The sequence below is a fragment of the Pezoporus flaviventris genome, unplaced genomic scaffold (genome assembly GCF_033815535.1).
Source record: "Pezoporus flaviventris isolate CSIRO_AGI_PZ_B2104156 unplaced genomic scaffold, CSIRO_AGI_Pfla_v1 ptg000037l, whole genome shotgun sequence".
Lineage (NCBI taxonomy): Eukaryota > Metazoa > Chordata > Aves > Psittaciformes > Psittacidae > Pezoporus > Pezoporus flaviventris.
Window position 1 is genome coordinate 21,395,102 of NW_026892585.1, and position 23,294 is coordinate 21,418,395.

The 23,294-nt window shown below is 41.5% G+C and overlaps 1 protein-coding gene across 9 annotated transcripts in view; it reads left to right on the forward strand.

Annotated features, from left to right (window-relative positions):
- Positions 1-23,294, forward strand: part of RARB (retinoic acid receptor beta) — a 325,364-nt gene that overhangs the window by 225,719 nt on the left and 76,351 nt on the right. The window contains exons 1-2 of one of the 9 annotated variants that reach the window (XM_061464964.1): positions 2,690-3,086; positions 3,311-3,442. The exons of 5 other annotated variants lie outside the window; for them this stretch is intronic. In XM_061464964.1, the coding sequence (XP_061320948.1) occupies positions 3,328-3,442 (115 nt within the window). In that variant the 5' untranslated portion in view covers positions 2,690-3,086; positions 3,311-3,327. Of the gene's footprint in view, positions 1-2,687; positions 3,443-23,294 lie in introns of those variants that run through there. 3 more of the 9 variants (XM_061464963.1, XM_061464962.1, XM_061464965.1) reach the window with 3 other exon arrangements.

Here is a 23,294-nt window from a genome sequence, read left to right on the forward strand (position 1 = left end):
TTTAAGAAAAACAAGTACCATGCTTGAAATATGAGATACATAAATTACTGTATTGTAGAAATAGTATGTGAGCAAACTATGAGGCTATTTGAAGGATTTGTTAATTGCGTGTGGGTTTAGTAATAAGTATAAGCATTAGCACAACTATTACTTGTAATAAAACGTGAGAGCTACCTGGCTCATTTAGAGACAGTGAGAAAAAGCCATCCTTTTCAATTCACACACAGTAAGGTGTGACTTCCTGACATTTACCTTCAGAAGTTGCCAGTCTACATTTTGAGGTAAAATGGGCAGGTTTTATTTTTAAACACAATATGCTAATGGAATAAACATAACTGTATTTCTGTTTGTCTGATTTTGTTTATTTTGACTCACATAGGCTATATATTTTTCTTGGCATAAGCTTAAATTGTTCCAAGAGGCTTGGTCCTTACAAGTTGCTGTTTTCTCCCTAAACTGGAGGCTGACAAAACATACTGTGTTGTGTGTCATGCTTTCCAGTTATTTTTGTGGCAACACGTTATACAGGTTCCAAACTTCTCATGCATCCTGCGTTACCTAGTTAGAAAATAGTGCCTTTTAATTTAGCTTTGCCACTCAAACCAAAATTGTAGCAACGTGGCCAGCTGAGTTTTGAACAAAAATTTACCTGCTTTTCTGCTTACTTTTTTGACACAGAAATGCTGCTTGCTGGGCTGAAACGGTTTAAACAACCCTTCCCTGAAGGATAGCTTTTTCAGTAAGTGTGTGCTGTCCATAACTTTTGCCTTACAGAGTGCAGGGGCTTCTTCAGTGGGGGTAGGACACCCCAATGGACTGAGAAAGGCCTTAAAAAGATGCTGTTGAACTCCAGCATTTATAACTCTTCTGCCTGGAGGGAAGATGGGAAGAGAGGCTGCCTGCTGCAGGGACAGCCAGAGCTCTCCCCTCGGAGGCGAAGGAGGCTGAGTAAGAAAAGCTTTTGGTTTTATCTCTTCACGTGCATTTGCTTCCAGATTGCAGCAGGTCTTTTTGCTGGCCGCTGGTTTTCAGTGTGGGTGTATCAGTTTCAGGGAACAAGTGTGTGCTGTGTGGAGGGTTTTGTTGTGCTTTGGTTTCTCATTGAATTCCCGAACATGTGTAAAAGTTTTGTTAATACAATCAGCAGGCACTATCAGAGAGCTTTCGGTTCATCAAAGGACTTTTTGTGGAGAGGGGACATTGCATTCATTAAAGTGGCTGTGCAGGTCCCACAGTGAGTCTCTCCCTGGTGTGTCTTTACAGTCACCAGTTGTGTGCCATGTCTGCACATAGTGTCCCCTGCTCCGCCTGACTCCCGTCTTGGGCTTACAGGCAGTAATCAAAGGGTTTGTTTCCCAGTTTCTGAACCCCAGCTAGCTTTAGGGTGGGAAGCGAGGTTTCTCCATGCCTCAGGAAACCTGGCTCTGGACTGGTGCTCAGTCCACCAGGGCTGAGGCAACTTGACTCATTTGCTTAAAACACAAGCGTGCACGTGGTTGTTGAGCTCATGTGCTTTCCAGTGGGCTGAGGGTTTTTATTAGCAAAGTGTCCATAGGAGTGAGGGTTTGCGGAGGTCTCGATGGAGACTTTGTCAGCAGGACATTGCAGGAAGTGCTTATTTACCTGAAAAGCACAGGGCTACCTGCTGGCTTGATGCAAATGGTATGCCAGCACAATCCCTGGGAAGGCCTTGACAGGTAGTCCTGCCATGAGGGAGGGCTGCCGGCAGCATGGTTTTGCAGGGACCTCAGTGGGTGTTTTGGTGGGAGTTAGCCCCATGCCTTCAAACTGGCTGTGAGGGGCAGCCATGATCTGCCCTCCCAGCACCCTGGTGTGGGTCCTGTTCCCCAGGCACCTGCTCGTGGCCTTTCTGCCCTCCCAGGGAGCTGGGGCTCATTAGCCCTCTGAAAGCTGATACAACCCCTCCAGGGCCACACGACCGACACCAGCCCCTCTCTGCTAATCAGAGACAGGCAGGACCCACTGGCGGCTGGGCTGGGGAGAAGAGAGGATGTGTGGCTACCTCTGAGATGAATGGTGAGGACAGGTTCTCCCGGACAATGGCATCTGCCAAATCTGGCCCGCTGGGGAGACCTGGAAGCGCTGGGGGGTTTAGGAGCCAGGGTTAAGGGATGAAAGATGGACCTGACCCACCCACACGCCCGAGGAGGGAATGGCCTCTGAGGTCTCTGCCAGGAGTAGAGCTGGCACCAGCCGTGTCTCAGATGATGGCACTGAGCAGGGGTCCCTGCTGGTGTGCGGAGGGGCTGCATTAGGCTGTGAGGCTGCTCCGAGTCTAGTCCTGCCACCGCGTTAGTTGAAGCGAAGCCCAAAGCTTTGGTACATCAGCAGACGTCTGCACCTCACTCATGGCCTCCCTGCTAAAGAAAGGAATGGGGCGGCGGGGAGGGGGGCAGGCACAGAAGTTTTAGCAGATTGAGCTTCATTCTCCACAACGTCCAAAAACATCGCTGCCTCAATTCCCACCCCCATTCCCCTCCTCCTCTGGCTTTTGGTTGCTTTGGGACTTTATTACTGTAGGTCTGTTTGCAAGTTCTCCCGGTCCGCGCCCGCCGCGGCTGTGCCCGCTCAGCACCAGCGGCGCGGCTCTGGCAGCGCTGGGGCTAGCCCTTGCCTGCCCGCCCGCCCGCCTGCTTTCGCCTGCCTGCTTGTTTGCAGGGCTGCTGGGAGTTGTGAAGGCGTGTGAGAATCCTGGGAGCTGGTGATGTCAGACCGCTTGGGTCATTTGAAGGTTAGCAGCCTGGGAAGGGTTCACGGAAAGTTCACTCGCATATATTAGGCAATTCAATCTTTCATTCCCTGTGACACAAGTAGTAGGAAGTGAGCTGTTCAGAGGCAGAAGCATCTATTCACAGCCGAGGGGGATCCCGAGTCCCTGCCGGAGCTGTTTTATCCTGGGGAGGAGGGTGATCGGCACAACGCGGGACACGGCACACACCCGGCGAGCGCCCGAGGAGTGGGACTGAGTCTAAAGAGATTTGGGGGGGAAATTCGCAATAACTAAAACTTGGAATGCCGCTTGCTTCCCCCCATCTTGCTGGATTGGCTGGGCAGTCTGGAAAATGGTAAATGATCATTTGGATCAATTACAGGCTTTTAGCTGTGTTGTCTGTCATAATTCATGATTCTGGTCTGGGAAAAAGACCAACAGCCTACGTGCCAAAAAAGGGGCAGAGTTTGATGGAGTTGGGTGTACTTTTATGTGCCATTTTCCTCTACACCTAGAGGAAAGCACTTTTGCAGGCATTCTGTGCAGGGGGAATCATGTTTGACTGTATGGATGTTCTAGCAGTGAGCCCTGCTCAGATGCTGGATTTCTACACTGCGAGTCCGTCTTCCTGCATGCTCCAGGAGAAGGCTCTCAAAGCATGCTTCAGTGGATTGGCACAAACAGAGTGGCAACACCGACACAGTGCTCAATGTAGGTCCCAACTGTTATTTTTCCAATTTAAAGCTGCTGTTATTATTCTTGTTGTTGTTGTTATTGTGTATTTGAAACATAAATATTTTTAATTAAGCACAGGGATAATGGGGGGGGGGGGGGGGGGGGGGAGGTTTTGTGTAAAATGTGGTTTGCAAGCTTTTTTTCTCCTTTTGCCAAGGAAGAAAAAAGCAAAGAAACACCAGACTGCTTTTTGTTTATCCCTTCTCATGGAGCATATTGATCCTAACAACAGTTGTGGAGCCAAGCAGGAACACATAAAATTATAATGTAATAGAGCAAATAACTTGCAAAACTCCAACCAGTGGACAAATTTACATAACATCTCTGTGGTAGGGGTTTTTTTTCTGTGTCTCCTTAATCTAATTTTATCATGCCTCTGATAATCTAGATGCGTGTTGTCTCAAAGTGCATTTTAGCAGAGCAGCCAAGCAATTAAAATACTGCTCTGAACAGTTCTTGAAAAGGCATGGAATTGCATTGGGTAGATGCCATTCCAAAAATCAGACAGTAGTTTTAAGTTTCCTAAGAAAAGGCAATATTTCTTTGTACTGACCTTGCTGCCACCTTTCCTCTTCACTTTGTTGCTCTAAGAAGTTGCTGTTTTGCTAGAAAACTACTTACTGTGAACACCCTTTGAGTTTAACCATCAATTACTTCTCTACCTTGAGATTCAGGCAGCGTCGCACTGGTAACGGAGGAGGGAGAGTTAGTGGCAGGACACTTCTGAAAATGCATTATTGTATTATAGGGTCTTGTTTTGTTGCTGAAGTACATAGATGGTTAACAATGGCAGTATTTTATCACCTCCGTTTAAAGTTTGAGAAATGACAAAAAGTGCCAGAAAGCATTACCTTATACAGCTTATAAAAGCTTGCAGGATGCTTCACTGCTCTGACGGTGATGTAGATAAATGACTTGGCTATCTATCAAAACGTTTTTAGCACACTCACAGGCACTTCAGTCCACCATTAACTGTGTAATGCTTTTTGAAACTGTTCTGCAGGACGTTAAAAAGTTACCTAGGAATTAGGTAGTTTTTCCTTCAGTAAGGTTTATTTCAAAGGGGTGGAGGGTGGAACAGAAAAAAATGTTTTGTGAAAGTGTTTTTCACTGTGCTTAAAAGTTTTCAGTCACCATATGACGTTTGTGTGGGTTGAGTAATGAAAAGAGAATTGTAAAACTCAGTGACTACCAGCCTACCACACTGCAAATGTTTTGATGTCTTTAAAACTAAAATGAGCTGTGAAGTTCAACATGGGATGTTTATTTTCTCCGTGCTGTTTTCAAAATGCTTCAAACAAGATACAAAGCAAAGCTTTTATATTAAAATGTTTCTAGCTATGGGTGAGCTTCAGTTAGGGGAAACAAAAAAAAAAAAACTCAAACAGATGTTTTACTAGAAAGGTATTTTCCTCTTTCCATAGTTTAAATTTTAGTATAACTTCAGTGGTAATATTATGGAACCTGGAATTAAATAAACTTTCCTGGAGTAGGAGGCATATGCTGTTGTTAAAAAGCTTACGTTCGCAAAATGTTCTTTAAATAACTTCTGGCTTCAAAACGCCCTTCTCATTCTCTTGTATGCTGTTAATACCTAGAAGCAGGATTCTTAAAAACAAAATATATGGTGGTTGTTCTTGGGCAAGTTAAACACAGGATTACCCTTATCAGAATGGAATGAGTGGTAAATATGTCATTTGCCTAGGGCCTGTGATAAGAGACAAGTGTTGATAACAGCAAAGTTTAGTTAATCAAAGAACTCCTATTAACAAGAGTAAATAAAAAAATACAGGAAAATGCATTCAGGAATCCAGTCTTGTAACTTTGTAAGCAGTAGGATTAATCTTCACTGCATGGGAATTTAAAATCAGGCCGAAACCTGAATCATAATACATTGGCTGTAATTTGAACTGTGAAAGTTAATGTTATAGAAATGTGGAAAAGCAGTTTAGTTAAGGTCCAAATGAATAATTCTCTTTGATTTCTAGAAGCAGCTTTGGTTTTAATTTTGATGAAACTGTAAGCACTTCATGTGTATGGGTAAATACATGTAAGTGGATTATAAAACACTAAAATTCTCTCAACTTGTAAGATTTTTATCTTGCATCTCATAAAAATAATGACAAAACCAGAATTTCTGTGGTGCAGAAAACTTTTCATGGTTTAAAGGTTGCTCCAGTGCTTGTAAATACAAAGATAGAAATGTTTAACATTAACTTGAGTGTTTCCTGATTCTCTGTTTTTATGAAGACCTCTGTAATTTAATTCAGTGTAATTGTAGCCAAATTTTGAAAGTGCTAGACATGTGATAGGTTTTTTGGTTTAGTTTGTTGTTTTATTTTTGGCTCTGCCATAAAAGCAGGACACCTGCAGCTATTGCTTTAGACCTTAGAAATATTGCTTTGATAGAGATGTGATTGTAGAGTAAAAGGTAAATGGTTGTTAAGGGACTAATACATGGATAGTGCAGACTCTGAACAGGCTAGTACCAATCTCAGACAGCATCAGGGTTTCAGCTCAGATGCTGGCAGAACTGGAAATTGCAGGGGTTAGGGCGGAATGCTTTAGGTCTCCAACTTCAGTACATCTTCAGTATGTTAATGCCATTACGATTCACTAATGAAGCACAGTCCTGCAGCATCACGAATTTGCTAGTCCGCGAGGGTCTGCAAAGTAAAAATAAAGCGTAAGGCACAACACACACGACCTTAACTTGTGTGGCATTTTTTTCCTACCGCCTGTGGGAGGAAAAACCTGCTATGGGTTTGCAGTGCAAGCGTTAGCCACTGTATGTTGCAAGATGTGTTAAGAGCACACACAAAAATACCCAGTTTTGTGCTCTTTATGTTTTATGTGATATTAGATATTGTGGATTTAAAAGGAAATTATTTATTTGCAAAGAAATGTTAAATGCAAAGAAATACTCAGAAATGAGAGTAGAATCAGCCTCACTTATAATCATGAGTCATTCTCACACCTTTTCTCATAAGATAAAAATCAGGTCACTAATCAAATCAGACACTTATAATTCTCGTGACAGCAAAATAGTAAATATTGCAAGAACAAGCAATTCAGAGTTTTTTCAAGTAAGGTAGAATTTTCTACTCCCTCATAGTGCAGCAACACATATTGAGAGAAAACTAGTAACTTTTGGTGAAATGTGAGCTAACTAAATACTGCTGAAGTGGGAACAGGACAGGCCATGAGAGAGGATCTGCAAGGACTGGTGATTTGGCCTTAGAAAAGCTTATTAAAAAAATCTTCATTAGTCTTCATTAATTAAACAGGCAAAAAAGCCAAATCAGCAGGCCCCAAACAAGAGTAAGTTTGTTTGGCAGCATGTAGTGTTTCAGCTAATTATATCAAGTAGAAAACTACTGCCCTACCACATGTTATTAGACTTAGAAGAATATTATGGATATGGCAGCAGAACATAATAGGATGTCGAGTATATATATATATATACTCACACAGTATACAGTTCTTATTTCAGTTTGGTGGGAAGTGTTTTCCTGGAGAGGATCTATCAGGTATTAACTTTCAGAAAGTTCATGAAGACTGACTCTAGAAGGCATGCATTTTCCTTCTGAATTCTGGATTATTGCAACTTTTGAGTAAAGATTCTTGTTCCCTGCAAGCACTGGAAACATCTGTGCTCAACAGAAAAAAAATGCTCAGTACTTAATTTTCTTTCATCTTTCTGAGTTTAAAAACAAACAATTTGAAGTGACGAACTTGTAATCTGCATTCCCGAGTATCAAATTGCTGCAGGTGTGTTTGCTAGTGCCCAGAAGGCAAGATCTGCTTGAACCAGGCTATTTTCTTTAAAGTTCATCTATAAACTCACAGCTAAATCACTAGGACTGATTTGCTCAGGGATACAGTCTTTGTTTAAACTTTTATACTCTTAGCTTAATACCCTGAAATATGTGATGAGGAGAGTTTGTTTCTGATCCCCTTCATTAAAAAAAATGCATAGTTTTCTTCCAGATTAATTGAAATGAGAACAACTGTTTTCTAGGTGGACCCTGATACAGTCAGCCTGTATCAGGAAAATGCTGCAGGCACAGGAAAACTGTAACGGACATACACCACTGTCAAAAACTCCAGCAGGCAAAAATGATGAGAGGTGTTTGCTGGTGAAGTCTGAGTGGGTAAGCATGGAGGAGAAGCAGTGTATCTTTGGGTGACTCCCTGCTTGCCTAATGAACCTGTGCAGCCAAGGTGCAACTTGTCAAAACAAAGCCAGGCTGTCGTGGTGCTGCTTTGCCTCGAAGAGGGCTGTGGTGAAGTTAAGGAGTTGAAAGAGAGAGATGTTTCAGACAGCAAAGTTAGTCATCCTCACGTCCACTTAAATCCTTGCTTACTGCTGAGCTGTCTTCCTTAACCATGCGTATGTCGTGCCTGCACCAGGCTCTATGGAGAGAGAGGTGCCCCGGTTGGCGGTTATGCTTCTACCTCTCCTAAACATCCCAAGTGACTGTTTTAGCTCAGGTCTAATTTATATACTGCCCTTTACACAGGCGGTGAAGTGTGGCTGTGTTACACAGCCAGCATTTTGATTTGGGAGCGGGGTTGTGAAAAAGACATTGTACTCAGGACTGCTGTCTGCCGCGGTCAGCTGCGCCGGGCCCCGTCCTATTGAGACCTCAAAAGCAGAGCACAGCTACCATGAGTTGTGAGATCTGTCTGGCCATGAGGACCAGTGCTGGTATGCGTGCGAGTAGGGGGGAGCATCCCTCTCCCCCTCACAGTTTCTGCCTTAGGGGGCTGGCAGCATCTACAGGGGTGGGCAGCTGAGGACAAATTAGCTGTGGTTTCAGAAGGCTTTCCAGAGCTTTGCTAGGTGGTAGCGGGCAGCCCCATGAGGAACGATATCAGTTGATGCATAAAATGGCCAAGGAGCTTCAGTAAATAGACTTTACCCTTCAAATCCAGAGGTCCTGGCAGCAGCTGTGTGGGAGGGTGGGGTTGTACTTTTCCCCTTCCTGTACTTAGACACTTTTGATTATCCAGACTTTCTGGGACTGAGCAGGGCTGCCTAATAACAAAGCCTGCATAATATAATTGCCTAAATAGGCCTATTGTCCTTTTCAAGTCACTGTGCTGTGAAATCTTTCAACTTTTTGCTGAAAATGTTGCATCTAACGTTTAGATGGCGTAGTGGCTACGGCAAGGAGATCTGTTTCCCTCATTTCTCACTGCTGCGTGGTTGAGAAGCTGATTATATTCCTGCCCCCTATTGATATTTAGTCCTTTTGGGAAGCAAATATTTTAGCCCCTTCTGGCAGGGAAAACTGCCAAAAGTAATAGGCCTGGTAATACAAAGCTATGATTGATTCTGACCTTTGCTCACGTGCATGAAGTCTGTCCCCCTGCACTGTGACCCATGCCACTTCTTGCTGAAATCCAAGCCCTTTCAAACCAAATGGAACCATGAAAATACAAGCCACAAAATGCTCAAAACTATTCTAAAGTAACAGAATAATCATTTTCTCTGTACTGCAAGAAACGGTATAGGCAGGAGGGCAGAAAAGCTGGATTTTCTAGCAGGCAAACCAAGAGTAATGTCTTTCATCTGCTGCTGCCTTTTTATGAGAACCATATTCTAGGTACAAAATAAACAAACTGGTATCATGTGGAAATGATTTTTCTGTGCAGTTTTTCACTCACAGTAATCTTAGCTGTTCCTCTTAATTGTAATCAGCAAACAACTTTCAACCAAAAACGTGGGGTTTAAATTGTCTCTTTAAAAATAATCTAAGGTTTGGGATTTTATTATCTGTCTTTGCATGAGCAAATACGTTTCAAAAGTTAAGAATGTCAGAAACAGTAGCCTAAAGTTAGCATCCTAAATCCACATTTCATGGCTTCATTTCCAAGTATGCTGAGCATCTAGGAGCTCCCTCAGCACTTTAAAAAACAGGCAACATATTGAAATGACCAAATACTATTTAGAACCTTCATTAAATGTTAAAAATTTTTAAAGGACTTCCCCACTATCCCCAAGCTGTATGAAAAACTAATTAAATGACAGAGTTCAGAACGTTAACAGTGGAAATAGAGACACTTAAAGTAGGACTTTGCTTATGAAAACATTACATTTACAAGTCAGCTGAGGTTTTGTCCCTGTATATAGTCTGCCTCGGATTTCCCTGATTCCCAGTTTGCTTCCTTGCATTAAAGACCACCCATCACTTATTTGAGTGGTTTCAAACTTGTGGTAATATAGATTTTAATAGCAAAATTATCCCTTCATATACTCTCTCATCATTAGCAGCTGCTCAGGATTGAGTCCCAGTGGCAGCAGATTAATATGATTGTGGTCACTGTGCATTGTGCTTATTTTGAGGAGGAGAAAAGAGGGAAAAATCTAGCTTCCTTCAGCTCATTTTAGTAATCTGAATAGGAGTGGGGAACTTGCATCATATGATGGGGCAGCTCGAAGCAGTTACCAGCATGGGGTCCCTGTGTGAGAACCTCCCTTGTACATGACAATCTGATAAGGATATCATGTGGTTTGGAAACACATTCCCACAATGTTCACTTCTTTGTCCTTTTATTTAGGAGTGGGTAGGAAAAAAGCTTTTTAGCAAACTAATGCCAGCCCTTATATAACTGACCCCACTTTCTTTTAGCGTCCTGTTTGAGCCTTACCGTTTCTTCAAGTACTGTTGTTAAGAGAGATGGAAATACAATCCAGCAAGTCTGTGTAAAGAATCTTGGACACAGAGTGTATAATACACCTTTGTTCCCCTCGGACAAGGTGATTTTTCTTTCCCATGCTTATATCATATATAAACTGAGTATTGCAAAAGTATGTAAGTTAAATATACACATGCAAGTGACACTTGTATGGCTTTAACAGGTTAAAGCTTGAATGAGTATTTATAAATTCTCAGAGTGTTCTGGATCTTCACCACTAAGGGCATGGTGTTAAAGTCCATCCATAGTTTGGAGGGATTTCCGTTTTATGCACTTTCAGTGACTTACATTTTACCCTCTAAGTGCACCCCCTAAGAAAAAGAGCAGAGAAATGTCTGGCAACAAAGAGATTTTTTTTAGCAGAGCTTAGTTTCTTTTAGTGGTTTGGAGGGTCTCTTTCCATTGAACCATAATATTTTTCTCTAGGCTCATGTTGTATTTTTAGCAAGGCTCTTTGAAAAATAAAATGACAAATTAAGTATATTTTTGTCTTTTAGACAAGAGCACTTAAATGCACTCAGCCGTCCACCCTGGATTTTAATAAGAGTTTCAGACAGAGAGTGGTTGTATGAGTGAGCCTTTGGTGTTATGTATTTACGAGTACTTTTATGAAATACCAGTAAAAGCTCATGCCATTGTGCTGGATATTCAGCACAATGAGCATGCATCGTTTCTTCTTAGAAATAAAGAAGGATCATTCTCCTTTTAAAGATACATAGCAGAGGTGTGGAGCAATTAAACAAGTTGCCAGTGTTGCACCAGCTAGAGAAAACTACCACAGGTTGATTTAACTCAGAATTCCTTCAGAGGGTGCTTCAATCCTAGAAAGCCATTTATGCCTATAAGATACAAACAATGGAAGGAATGGTTCCATTAAAATAAAATAAAATAAAAAAAAACAACAATAAAACCCAAAACACAAAAAAAAAACAAACAACACAAAAACCAACACAAATCCAAACAACAGTCAAGTAATAAAAAATCTCTCAAATCCTATGATTTTTAAATCTGAATCCAGCTTGAGGTTGAGTGGTCATTGGCCATTATGCCGCTTGAGTGATCCTTTCTGCCAAGCTGCCTGCACAGCAGCACATCACATAGAAGTGTGTATCTCCTCTTTGCCCAAGAGACTTCACTGTCATCTTTCTGGTCTTGTACCAGAATCACTCCTCTGCCAGCTGATGACCAGCACCACGAGGATTCCCAGGTCTCTGCATGATACGTGGAGGTAGCAGCATCTGAGTTGCTTTAACTATTTTGCTTCTTTGCAAATCCTGATCTGGGATAGAGCTGTTGAGGCGCAATGCAGCTGTATTCTGGCTTTCAGGGGTCTTGGAGCTTCATGCCCGCAGTGCTATTACTCAAAGACTGTCTTCTGGCAGAGTCCAGAACAGAGAGCGGGCTCCTCTGCAGCTCACCTCTCTGGGTCTGCCGAGTGCCTTTTTAGTTCCACACCTTGTACCCAAAATCCCACCATGCAGACCAGCGTTGCCCGTCTTTCCAAGACTGATCATTCACTTGCACACCAAGGAAAAGGAGCTAGGAAACTGTGTCACAGTGCCATCTGGCGATACCTGCCCAAACCTTCCTTTGTCAAGGGTTGCAGCCGCCGAGGCAGCTGATCTGCAGATAGATGCTTTCCCCAAGACCCTGGTTCAGGTGCAGGGAAATGCCTGTGCAGCCCAGACGTCTACTCTCTGGGGTTTTTTTGCACAGCTCTCTAGGTTGCTCTAATCCTTTACAAACCTTCCCTTCCTAGCAGAGTACTGATCCACCAATATACACTTTGGCTTGAGGCACAAGTCAAAGGGCTGGCTAAAAAAGTCAGGCATGTGTGACCTTTCTCATTGTTAAGATAAGGTCCTGAGGGGAAGGTTGGTTGTTTTTTTTAAAGCAGTTGTTCATACTTCCGTCTTTCAGCTTTTGGTCTGAGGAGATTTTTCTTCCCACTCCCATCTTTCAGAGTATTCCTTTGCATTGCTTTGCTGTTGGGTTTCCTCTTTTCATTCGAGGAAGAAATTTTAGTAGTTACTGGATCAGGTTATATGTCAAATCCTCCTTAGTGGCTGGCTGAAAGTCTTGGAAACCAGTCTTTCTCAAAGATCCGTCTGTTTCACCCCAGACTTTGAACATTAAGATGTAGAATGCAGAACAAATGGCAAATCTCCTGTGTCTTTCAGATACTTCTTCAAAGTGTCTTTGATGAAGGAGCTAACAGAAGAATATACTTCTCCCTCGTCCTCATCCCCAGTGAAGCTCAGCCTTTCTCTCTCCTTTTAGAGAGCATATTCTGGCTGTGTTTTTCTAGTTGCATATGTCATCGCATGCTATGCAGGTTAGGTATGAGTGTATTGCCACATTCACTTCTCTGAGGCCACGCCAAGAAGGATCCATGATCCCTTCGAAGTTTCAGAAGGAAGCCTTTGGCTGCCTGCAAGAAGTCAGAGCTGATTCATATCCTTCTGTGCTTTTTGGGGGGGTTGGTTGGGTGTTTTTTACCCCCCTTATCCAAATCCTTCTCTTTCTGTGTGTTTTGAGAGGTCCTGCAAGACTTCATGGTTGAAGCACAAGCTATGTGTTAGGAAGTGCTGCATGTCTGGAGGCGGTTTGGGAAAATAGGTGTGCCCCTCTTGCCGAAATAGAGTCTCGTATGAACGCTGCAATTGTTCACAGGGCCTGTTTTCACCTTTACCAGAATGTGGAAGCAGAGCTTGGTTACCCTGATACTGCCCAGTGACACTGTGTTTTGCTTCTGCTAACCTTAATTTCTGTGCGAGAACAAGAATCTACTCTGACGAAAAGAGGTGTGGAAGAATGACGCAATTAAATGAGATTAAATCAGAGTATCGCTTTCCCTGGAACACATATTTGGCTCTTTGCCGACAGTCTTTTCCCCGTTTTTCATATAAACACATACTCTCACATGATAACTCTTTTTGAAATATTAATGCTTCTAGGGCTGCATTACCTTTGTTTCTTCATCAAAGTCCATTACTATGAAAAGACTGCTGTTCCTTAGGCTGTTTCAGCTTCAAAAGAATTTTAGGGCCTGGTCTATTGGAAAGCTCGGGGGTATAATTAGTGAAAATGGAAATAGATGCAAGAGAAATTTAGTTCCTGATGTTTTAATTTAGTGTAGTACTGCCATGTGTTGTTGAAGAGGATTCTTAAAGGCAAACATAATTATTTCATTATGGTCTTCAGAATGCTTTCATTGGTCTTAATGACAAGAAGCTGCATGAGGAGTCATACATTTTAATTAGGACTTCTTATATTTACATCAGATAAATAACAAATAATTGATGAAAAACAAAGTCTTCTGAATGGATGATTTCACACAGGGCTCTGGTTACAGTTTAATGATAAAACATTTCTCTTATTGCTTTGCATTTTAATTATCTAGAATTATTACTCTAACAAAGATCTCAAAATACTGTTATTTCCATGCATTTCATTAGATTCAAAACTAGTTTATATGACTTTGAAGCTGAGAAAGGTGTTTTTCAACATAGAACATTTGCAATCAGTTTCCAGCTCTATTAATTTGACTTTGCTTCCATTTCTTACATTTAAATGCCTTTTTTTTTTTTTCCTGGCAACATACTCTCCAATAAAAGCTAGTGGGAATCGAAGTCAGACCTTTTCCTGTGTCCAGTTCCCTACACAGGGGCAAATCCTGCAGTTATTACCATCCCAAAACTGCCATAGAGGTGAAGCAAGGTTGTGTAGTGGAATTTTCTAAGGAAAACTTTGGTGCCTTTTTGTCACCAGCTTCGTTGAAAGTTGTACTCTGAAATCTCTTTGATTTATTATGGAAATCTTATCAATACACTTTTATAATTGTGTGTATGCTTTCAGGTGCATTTAAAATACCTGTATTTTTTTTTCCTTTTCTTTACCCACATTATTGGATGCTTTGTAATACCAGGATAAATTATTTTAGAGTTTCCTACTTGCAAAAGCCATTTATGTTTGCAAGCTCCCCAGCCTTTCATTTTTTTAACGATGTATTTCACATGATTCATTCCTGCAAGTATACAGAACGCTAATTGTTGTTATTGATTTTAAATTTCACAACCATTACAAGTAACGCAGATTAGTGGCAGATAAAGAGTAATAATCCATGGAGTTCTGGAAGTGTTTCATGTTTGTCTGTAGTACTTTATGTGATCAATAGTAACTGCCCCATTGAAACTAACTGCTGTATCAAATAACAGTAAATCAAATGAATGTGCTTACAGATTATTTATTGAAAGCTTTAATTGTTCACTGGGGCCCTGCTTATCTCAGGAAACAATAGAAGGCAGTGATCAGGGAAACTGCTTTGCAAATGCCAGGGGTGCCAGAAAACAGTGGGGTGTCCTTCCTGCCTTGGTGGTGTGAGAGCTTTCCAAAATGGGCCATGTCCCGCTGTACTGGAATTGCCCATTGGGCATAAATTGGTCAGAGGTGAGTATTCTTAGAGAGCATTTCTTGAGTTCTTAGGTTACTCTTTTTAATTATTATAGGTTGTCATCTTTGGATGACAGACTTGTTATATCTGGTGGGTTAAGTGTGGAAAGAGATTTCCTAAAATTTCCAAGAGGTCCATTTAATGACAGGATCAGACCTTAGAAAAGGAAGTAAAGGAAGGCATACCAAACATACTCTGTGGAAAGCTTACCTAAGTATGTTACAGTTTTGGGCAATTATGTGCTGCTGTACAGTTGTCAGACTCGTGCAAATACTAAGAAACCAATTATTTCTAACTAATAGCACTGTAACATTATATTTTACTAATTGCAATAAATGGACACTGTTTTGTGAAACATACTTATATGTCTATGTGTGATATTGGATAATCATGATATAGACATTTTAAAATTACTTAAAGCATGGTAGCTTTAGTCATAGATCATCTGGAATAGAATCTCAGTTGAAAACAGTTGCTTCCTTTTTTCAAGCATAAGCTTTGCCTTAAGTTTCTTGGGACATCGGGTGTCAGGGCTGAAGGTTGCTTGTCCAGTTCTTGGGAAATAAAGTAGTTCCTTTTTGCCATATTCTGTATAAAATACAGTTGATATTTTCCCTGTTTGTAAGACTGAGATGTTGCAATCAGTTGTGATCAGTTTAGCTGGGCAAAAAAAACCCAAGTCACTGATAAACTAGGGATTAAATAAGACCAGGTGAATAGGAAGTACTGCTAGCATGTATGTGTTTGCTTACAGTGTACCGACAGATGGTATACAGGTAAAATTATGAGCATTCCTCTCTCCAATGGTTTAATAAGAAAATTCACTGCAGGTAGAGAATAGGAGAACAGAATATCAGGAAATGTGCTCTGCAGTCACGGTACTCATCCTATCTCCAGTCTCTTGTGAATGTCATATTTTATTGATCTTTACGCTTCTAGGCAGGGAGTGGAGGTGTGCTCTGAGCCACAGTTGCAGTGTTGCCACTGCTTGGCTTTAGGACACTGAACTCCTTTCCAGCATCCAGATTCTGCTGCACCTGTTGTGCAAGGGGCAGAGGGATGTTTGCCAGTTTGACTGCACCGGCGGAAACTGAAATGCACCTATTAAAAACAATTTTTTATATATATATATATATATATATATATATATATATATATATAAAGAACATTTATGTAAACTCAGTGCCAAGGACTCTGAATTACAAGGAGAGGAAATCCAGAGGTGTGTCAGTTTTTCATAGTACCTTCCCCACTGTGTTATCATCTTTTGTCTGGCAGGTATTCAATTCAGAAATACAGAAATTCTGCTCAGGCAAGCATTACGCTTGCTAAACTGTATATTTTATTTGTCCCCTCAGAAGATACCCGTGATGCTCAGTTCTTAAATATTCCATAAGCTTGAATTTCGTATGCTAGCATCAGAAATGTTGACATGAGCTGCTCTTAGTAATGCACTGTCTTGGTCTAGCATGCTGAGGAGTTTGAGGACAGCGTCTGTCCCTGTTTTGGTCTCAGATGTTGCTCATGTATGTGTGCTGGAGCATGTCAGAAAGGTTAAGTTTTGGTTTGACTGCCCTTCTAGTTGCAGATAAGCTCAAATGATGAAAACCATTTTTTCCTGTTATGTCAAAATGTAAATAATGTATTGTTTTAATTATACCTCCACAGTTGCAGCAGTACAGTAATGTTGGTGCAGTTAGGCTAGAGTAACAACTAGTTTTGATGCTTACTCAAGTAGTAAGCTATGTGGATGTGAAAACATCTATATACAAGCAGAAGTAACCCAGAAGTCCAATGCAATAGCGTTAAGGGCATGGGAGATGTATACTGAAATACCTGCTTGGTTTAAGGATCTACCTTTGCTTCTCTTAGTCTACGCATTGTCCTGTCCTCTGCAGGAGGCTGCTGCTTCACAGCAGGAATAATTCATGGCTCCATTTCACAGCCCCGAGCCTTGCCAGCTTCAGCAAATGGCCCTGTTTTGAAGCAGCATAGCTGGGAAGTTGGACACATGCTTTTCTGCCCACTCCATTGGAGCGCTGGTAACCTCTGGGAAAGGCCAAGGGGTGGCTGCCTGGGATTTGCTGGTTCAGCAGGTTTCCTCCCAGCAACATTGTGGCATGGAATTGTACCTCTGTGTGGTTTAATGCCAAAAACAAGGTCTGCGTTGAGGGCCTGAGAGTGAGATCCTGAGCAATGAGATACAAAGCCTCACAGTTACCTGTTGCCTTGTAAAAAAGTGGCTGTGTGACAAGGGGCTGTCAAAGAAAATAAGGAGATAGACCTCCTTTTCTAAGGAAATCAAAATTTATAATTAACAGAGCAATAAAAGCCTTCTAAGGCAAAAGCTGGAAACAATACATTTTTAATAAAATGGGCAGTTACTCTAATTGCTGATCCCCTACTGTTCAATTTCTTTTAGTACCCTTATTCATTAAATTCAGCATACTTATTATTTACAGATGTATGCGTTTTAACTTGTTTATAGAAACCATGCCTTGCAGAAAGCCATGGATGGTATAATACTAATTTGTGTTTATTGCTGCGTATAATATGCAATTTTAAAAACAATTAAAAAGAGTGGTGGAGCTCATCATTGGAGTCAGCCCCAAACTGCCCATGAAAAGTGAAATATTAGTACCATGTACCACCTTAAAGGTTATAGGCCATTTGTAGTGGATTGATAGCATACCCATTAATGAAGGATTCACCTGTTCTTAAAGATTTTAAGCTCAGCAGTCTAGTTTCTAGATATTATTCTAATGTAACCCATTTAAACATATGTGATGGAGTTCATAATTGTCCTTGTAAATGGGTATAGAAAGGAGGGTATATAAATCAATTAGTAATATCCAGCAGTATGGCTGTAATAGAAATTAATCGGGATGATAAGCTACTATACTCACTTGAAGTAGTTTTGATCACTGAATTGGCTCTTGTTGAGTCAATCTATTAATTTTAAGATTTAAAAACACCTAAAGATCAAAATGTTTTGAATCAATGGTCCTAAAGTTTGAGAAATAAAATATGTAAAATATTACACAGCAGACCAGTTTTACTGCATTTCCAAGTAGAGCACAACAGTTTTATTTTGTCCATGTGGTACTGAACCACTGTGTAATAGTATTACAACATTAAAGATGTTAAAACATTCGTTTTCTTGCTGGATTTAAGCCACTGCAAGAAGTTACGATGGATGCTGTCATAAGAACATGTTGAATATATAGGAAATAAAAAAATTATTTGGCAGGCATAGTAATACTGAAAACTAATACTAACTTGGATAGGAGGTGATGTTTAAAGAATAAAATCATTGTTTTGTATAATACTCTGAATTATTCTATTTTGAGTTTGACGCTTGAAAAGATTTGATGATAAAAGTCCTCAAACGCTATAAAACATTTAACAACTATACATGGAGACTTTATGACTTAGTAAAATATTTGGATATATGTGAAGATTATAGTCAGTACTTCATTTCCCTTGCATTTGTTATTTATTATTAAAGATACTTGAGCTGCATTTTCTCCCATTTATGTTTAGAAGTCAAGAGTCTTTCTTGGAATTGGTGGTGTGACAAAATTGTAAAATCTGAGAAAAGAATCAGGCCCCATTTATTTTAAGTGGTTTGTCCCTCACAGTGTGCCTTTTTTCTTATTTTTGATCATGTGAGGACAACATGCTGAATTTAGAATCATAGAATCGTTAGGGTTGGAAAGGACCTTAAGATCATCTAGTTCCAACCCCCCTGCCTTGGGCAGGGAGACCTTACGCTAAACCATGTCACCCAAGGCCTTGTCCAGCCTGGTCTTGAACACCGCCAGGGATGGAGCATTCACAGCCTCCCTGGGCAACCCATTCCAGTGCCTCACCACCCTAACAGGAAAGAATTTCCTCCTTACATCCAATCTAAACTTCCCCTGTTTAATTTTTAACCTGTTACCCCTTGTCCTGTCACTACAGTTTCTAATGAAGAGTCCATCCCCAGCATCCCTATAGGCCCCCTTCAGATACTGGAAGGCTGCTATGAGGTCTCCACACAGCCTTCTCTTCTCCAGGCTGAACAGCCCCAACTTTCTCAGCCTGTCTTCATACGGGAGGTGCTCCAGTCCCCTGATCATCCTCGTGGCCCTCCTCTGGACTTGTTCCAACAGTTCCATGTCTTTTTTATGTTGAGGACACCAGAACTGCACACAATACTCCAAGTGAGGTCTCACGAGAGCAGAGTAGAGGGGCAGGATCACCTCCTTCAACCTGCTGGTCACGCTCCTTTTGATGCAGCCCAGGATATGGTTGGCTTTCTGGGCTGCGGCGCACACTGCCAGCTCATGTTCGTTTTGTATCAATACGCCACAGATATAGGCTCAGTTTTCATAAATAGGCCAGCATTCTCATCCTCTTTACATAGGCATTGCTGCTTTGCCTATGCCACTTCACTCCAGATGAGGGTCTGACCTTGGGAATTCACTGGTAAAGAAACAGGGCCCAAATTGTAAGACAACTTCCTTTTCAAAGGAAAATCTGCCTCCTTGCAGATGATCATACAATTTTTATATATGTGTGTATATATAAGTATATATATATATACATATATATAAAAGAAAAGATCCTATTTTCCAGTTTTGCAATAGTATGTTATTTTCACTGCTGCAGTTTTCCAGTGGCCAGGCAGAAAATCACCGACCTGAAAAAACTATAGAGCTAGCATCTTTCGGATGTTTTTCTTCAGTTTTCCGTACGATTTATTTTTTTCATTTAACATGTTTTCTTTTTCATTTTGAACGTAGGCTCCTAATCCAAAGTGATGAGCTGCTGCCCTGTAAACTCCACCGTGCCTGCCAAACCCTCAGGCCATCTTGTCTGTACACTTACTTTCACCCTGTCTCCCTCATGGTGTCTGCTTGGTCATTTATTTAGTGCAAGGTGCTCCTGTTCTCAGTTACTAGCGCATCATTAAGTCTCGCTGTCCTGAGAGTAACACAGGTATAACCAGATGCAGTTCCTGTCCCTGATATAATTAATCCTGACAAGTTTTCTGCCTTCTATGTTTGCTCAGGTGTAAATGCATCTCAGGCTACATGGATATATAAACTCAAATGTAGGACTGCTTTGCTGATATAGCTATGAGAAAAAACCCAAACCTCAACCTGAAAAACAGTATAATTTTCTTTGAAAAGATAACGTGAACACAAATCTCCAGGGACAGTGGAGTTGGAACTTGAGAACCAGGCATTGCAAACCTACAGAGTGGCAGCAGCCTCCTCAATGTCCTTTACTGCTAGCTGTAGTAAATACGTGTGTAGAGTATGTAGTTGCCGGAAGTCCTGGCTTTTCTAGGAGAAACTCCAAAGGCTGTGGTGATGGCTTCCCATTGGAATACATGTGGGACACAACAAAATGATGCAGCAGCTTCAGAAAAAAAGGGTTTAGGGTGTTTTCAGTCAGAAAGCCATGGTTGGGGCATACTGGTGACTTCAAGATCATATGTACTCAATATATAAGACTAGCCTGGTATATTCAGGCTAAATCATAGACTGGATTGGAAGAGACCTTAAAGATACCTAGTTCCAACCATGGCAGGGACACCTTCCACTAGACCAGGTTGCTCCAGGCCCCATCCAACCTTGCCTTGAACACTGCCGGGGATGGAGCAGTCACAGCTTCTTTGGGCACCTGTGCCAGTGGCTCAGCACCCTCACAGTAAATATGAGTAAATATTAATATAAGGCTGATGTTGGATTGGGCAATATAGTCAAGAGTAGAGGTATTTGTGGCAGCTTCTGGCGTTTCTTGTGCCTTTGTGGAGCACAGCACCCATGTGTGGCTGCTGCTTAGTTGCCTTCAGGAGAGTATGTGAGACTTCTCTTCAGGGCAGGTCTGTTTCTGCCAGGACATTCCTATGTAATTGCATATATGGTGGGGTAGTCTTACAGAAAGATTCTTAGCTGGACATGCAGATCAGAAAATGAAGACAAGCCTTTCATCATCTCTCCCAAGTTCCCTGCCAGCAGCAGGGGTAGCTCTCCGGGGCAGAAGGCACCCTTGGCCAGCCTTGCAGTCAGCAGGTGAGCAGGATGCACACACAGACTTCGGGGTGCTTTGGAGCCTCTGCATTAGAGGGAATGAGCACGGACTTACCTGAATTCCCTGGTCTGTCATGTATCCCATGTGTAACCTGGGGCAAGACACACAAGGCCATGTTTGGAAAATGCTGCTAGAGCTACAGCTAGGTTTTCAGTTGCTGTTGAAAATCCCAGTTGGGTTCTGCTTGCAGTTTTCTAGGAATTTAAGACCAAGCAAATCAAGCTCTTAGGCTGTCAGTGCTTCTGTTTCCCATCTGTAAAGTTAAAAGAATAGCTTTTCCCTTATCTAACTTAAGTGTTACAAGGTAAAACTTGGGTTATTCACATACTGGAATAACAGGAACCGTGCTTGTAGATCAGATAGATGGAATAGAGCAGGATCTTTCATGCTGTTAAATATGGCAGGACCAGAAGTGCTGCCAGCAGTGCTGTGTAGTGGGCCCTGGGGGAGTCACTCAGGGTGTCTGTGTTCTGCACAGGAATGTCCCTAGGGAAGATGTGCTGGCAGGTGGGGACCCTTGGCTGCCTTAATAAATGGCACTGTGAAGTCAGGAAACTGAATTTGCATGCTTTAAGAAATGGATTCATAAAGAGGCCAGATTGTGGCATAATGAAAAAGTATCTTATAGAAGGATCCCCACCCTTCAGTGGGCGATGGATAAAGGATATTTGTGGGAATAATAAAAAATGAAGAAGTCATTCTGCTAAGGAAAAGAAATTGTGTTGTGAGACTAGAATAGAAGTATAACCAAAAAATAGATGCTGTTCTCTTCAGATTTACTGCGCAAAAATCTGGATAGCTGTTTTGTATTGGTAGTAGGATGCTGAACATTATTTCTTGGCCTTAATCACCTGGTATAAAGGTTTCAAAGGGCTATACTCCTATTGTATAGCCAAGATCAGTATCCACTGACTGCTGACTTATGTTACATGACTCTGCTGGATAACGTTAAAGATTTGCAATTGAAGCTTGGCAATTTTGTTGATGAAAGGCATGAAGGAGTATGATGCAGCTCTCTCTCTCCCAGTTCTAAACTGAAGGAGATTCAGCAGTCAAGTGTAAACACTTTTGCCGTTCTAGTTGGCAAATACAACTTGGTATATACACAGCAAACACATTTGCTGAATATGAAGAAGTCCCGTTTTTTTTAAGACACATCCTTTGAACTTAGTCTGTGTTTTTAACACTGAAATGCTGAAATAGTTAAAATAAAAGCACTCTGAGGACTTGCTTTGCAAGTAATAGCTCCCTTCAAGTTTATGGAGGCCTTTCAAGGTTCATTCTTTAAAATACATTTTGACTTGGCAGGATCACGATCATTACCATTATTTTTGTTGGAGAAGTACTTGAAGGTCCTGCAGTGTTGGTTACTGTACAGATATTCTGAGACCCTGCCAAAAATACTGTACTGTGTAAGTACATGAGATGTGAAAGGGTGAGGGAGGAAAACAGTGTCGTGATGGTATGTCTGCCTGCAGTGAAGCAATGGCCAAATTTGTACTTGGAACTTCATTAGGGTAAGGATATCAGAGCAGAGAGTGTGCTTTACTGCTGCTTGTACTCACAAGGCAGAGGGCAGAGTTCAGCAGGACCCCTCTTCTCCCAGATGTGACGGGACAGAAGCCAGCTGTCCGTATCACTGTCTAACTGACAAGAGTTGTAACAGCAAAAGCACTTTGGCTTTAGAGGCTTCTGCCAACTCAGCTATGCCTATTGGGGCCTGCACCTTGTCTGAGATAGCTATTGGCAGCAGCAGCCTGTGCCCTAGGCATGGCACTTAAAATGACCTGGTCTGAGACACCTTTTGGGTGACCTTGTGTGCAATTTCCCATTAGTAAGACCTTGCAGACTGGGCTTCGAGCTCCATAACCTCTACTTCTTGCTACTTCTGTTGTGATTTCAGTCATACTCTAGAAATCCTGAGCAGCAGCACATAGCAAAAACCTGTGGGATACTCTTTGAGCTTTTAAAATAACAGGATTTTGAATTGGGCACCCTCAAGCAGAAACCAGGTCATGAAGTTTCATCTTCTGATGTTTCTGTTGAAAGTGGAATGCCCCTTTTCAGGCTAAAAGCAAACCTGAAGACTTGAGAGGTTTTTTTTGGCTATCAGCCCAGATACCACCTTGTTTTTTTAAGGCTGAGATGCTCTTGTAGAGATGAACTATGACTTGATTTTTACTGGCAAAATTGTAATGAAGAATTAAAATAGAATAACTTATATTTAATGTCATGCATTAAGGCAGATGTGTGCAGCAAGCAAGACACAAATAATAAAAAAGAAACCCTCAAATGTGGAAAACGTACTTCATTAAGTATTTCTGAAAATCTTGATAATAGTATCTCAATCTGGAGTTATTGTGGCAGCCCATGTTTTAATCCAGGTATGCTGTGTTCTCTCGAAATAAGAAGCATTCCCTCCTGAACCTCGATGCATACCCAGCTCTATGAGGAAAGACTTTTGATGGTGGTGACTTTTCGTTCTGCATTGATTAACATTTGCACATGGCTTCCCATGAGCCTTTTCCTATGTCTTCCTGCCCTCAGTCCACTCTACCTCCATGCCACCAACTCCTGGGTAGAACA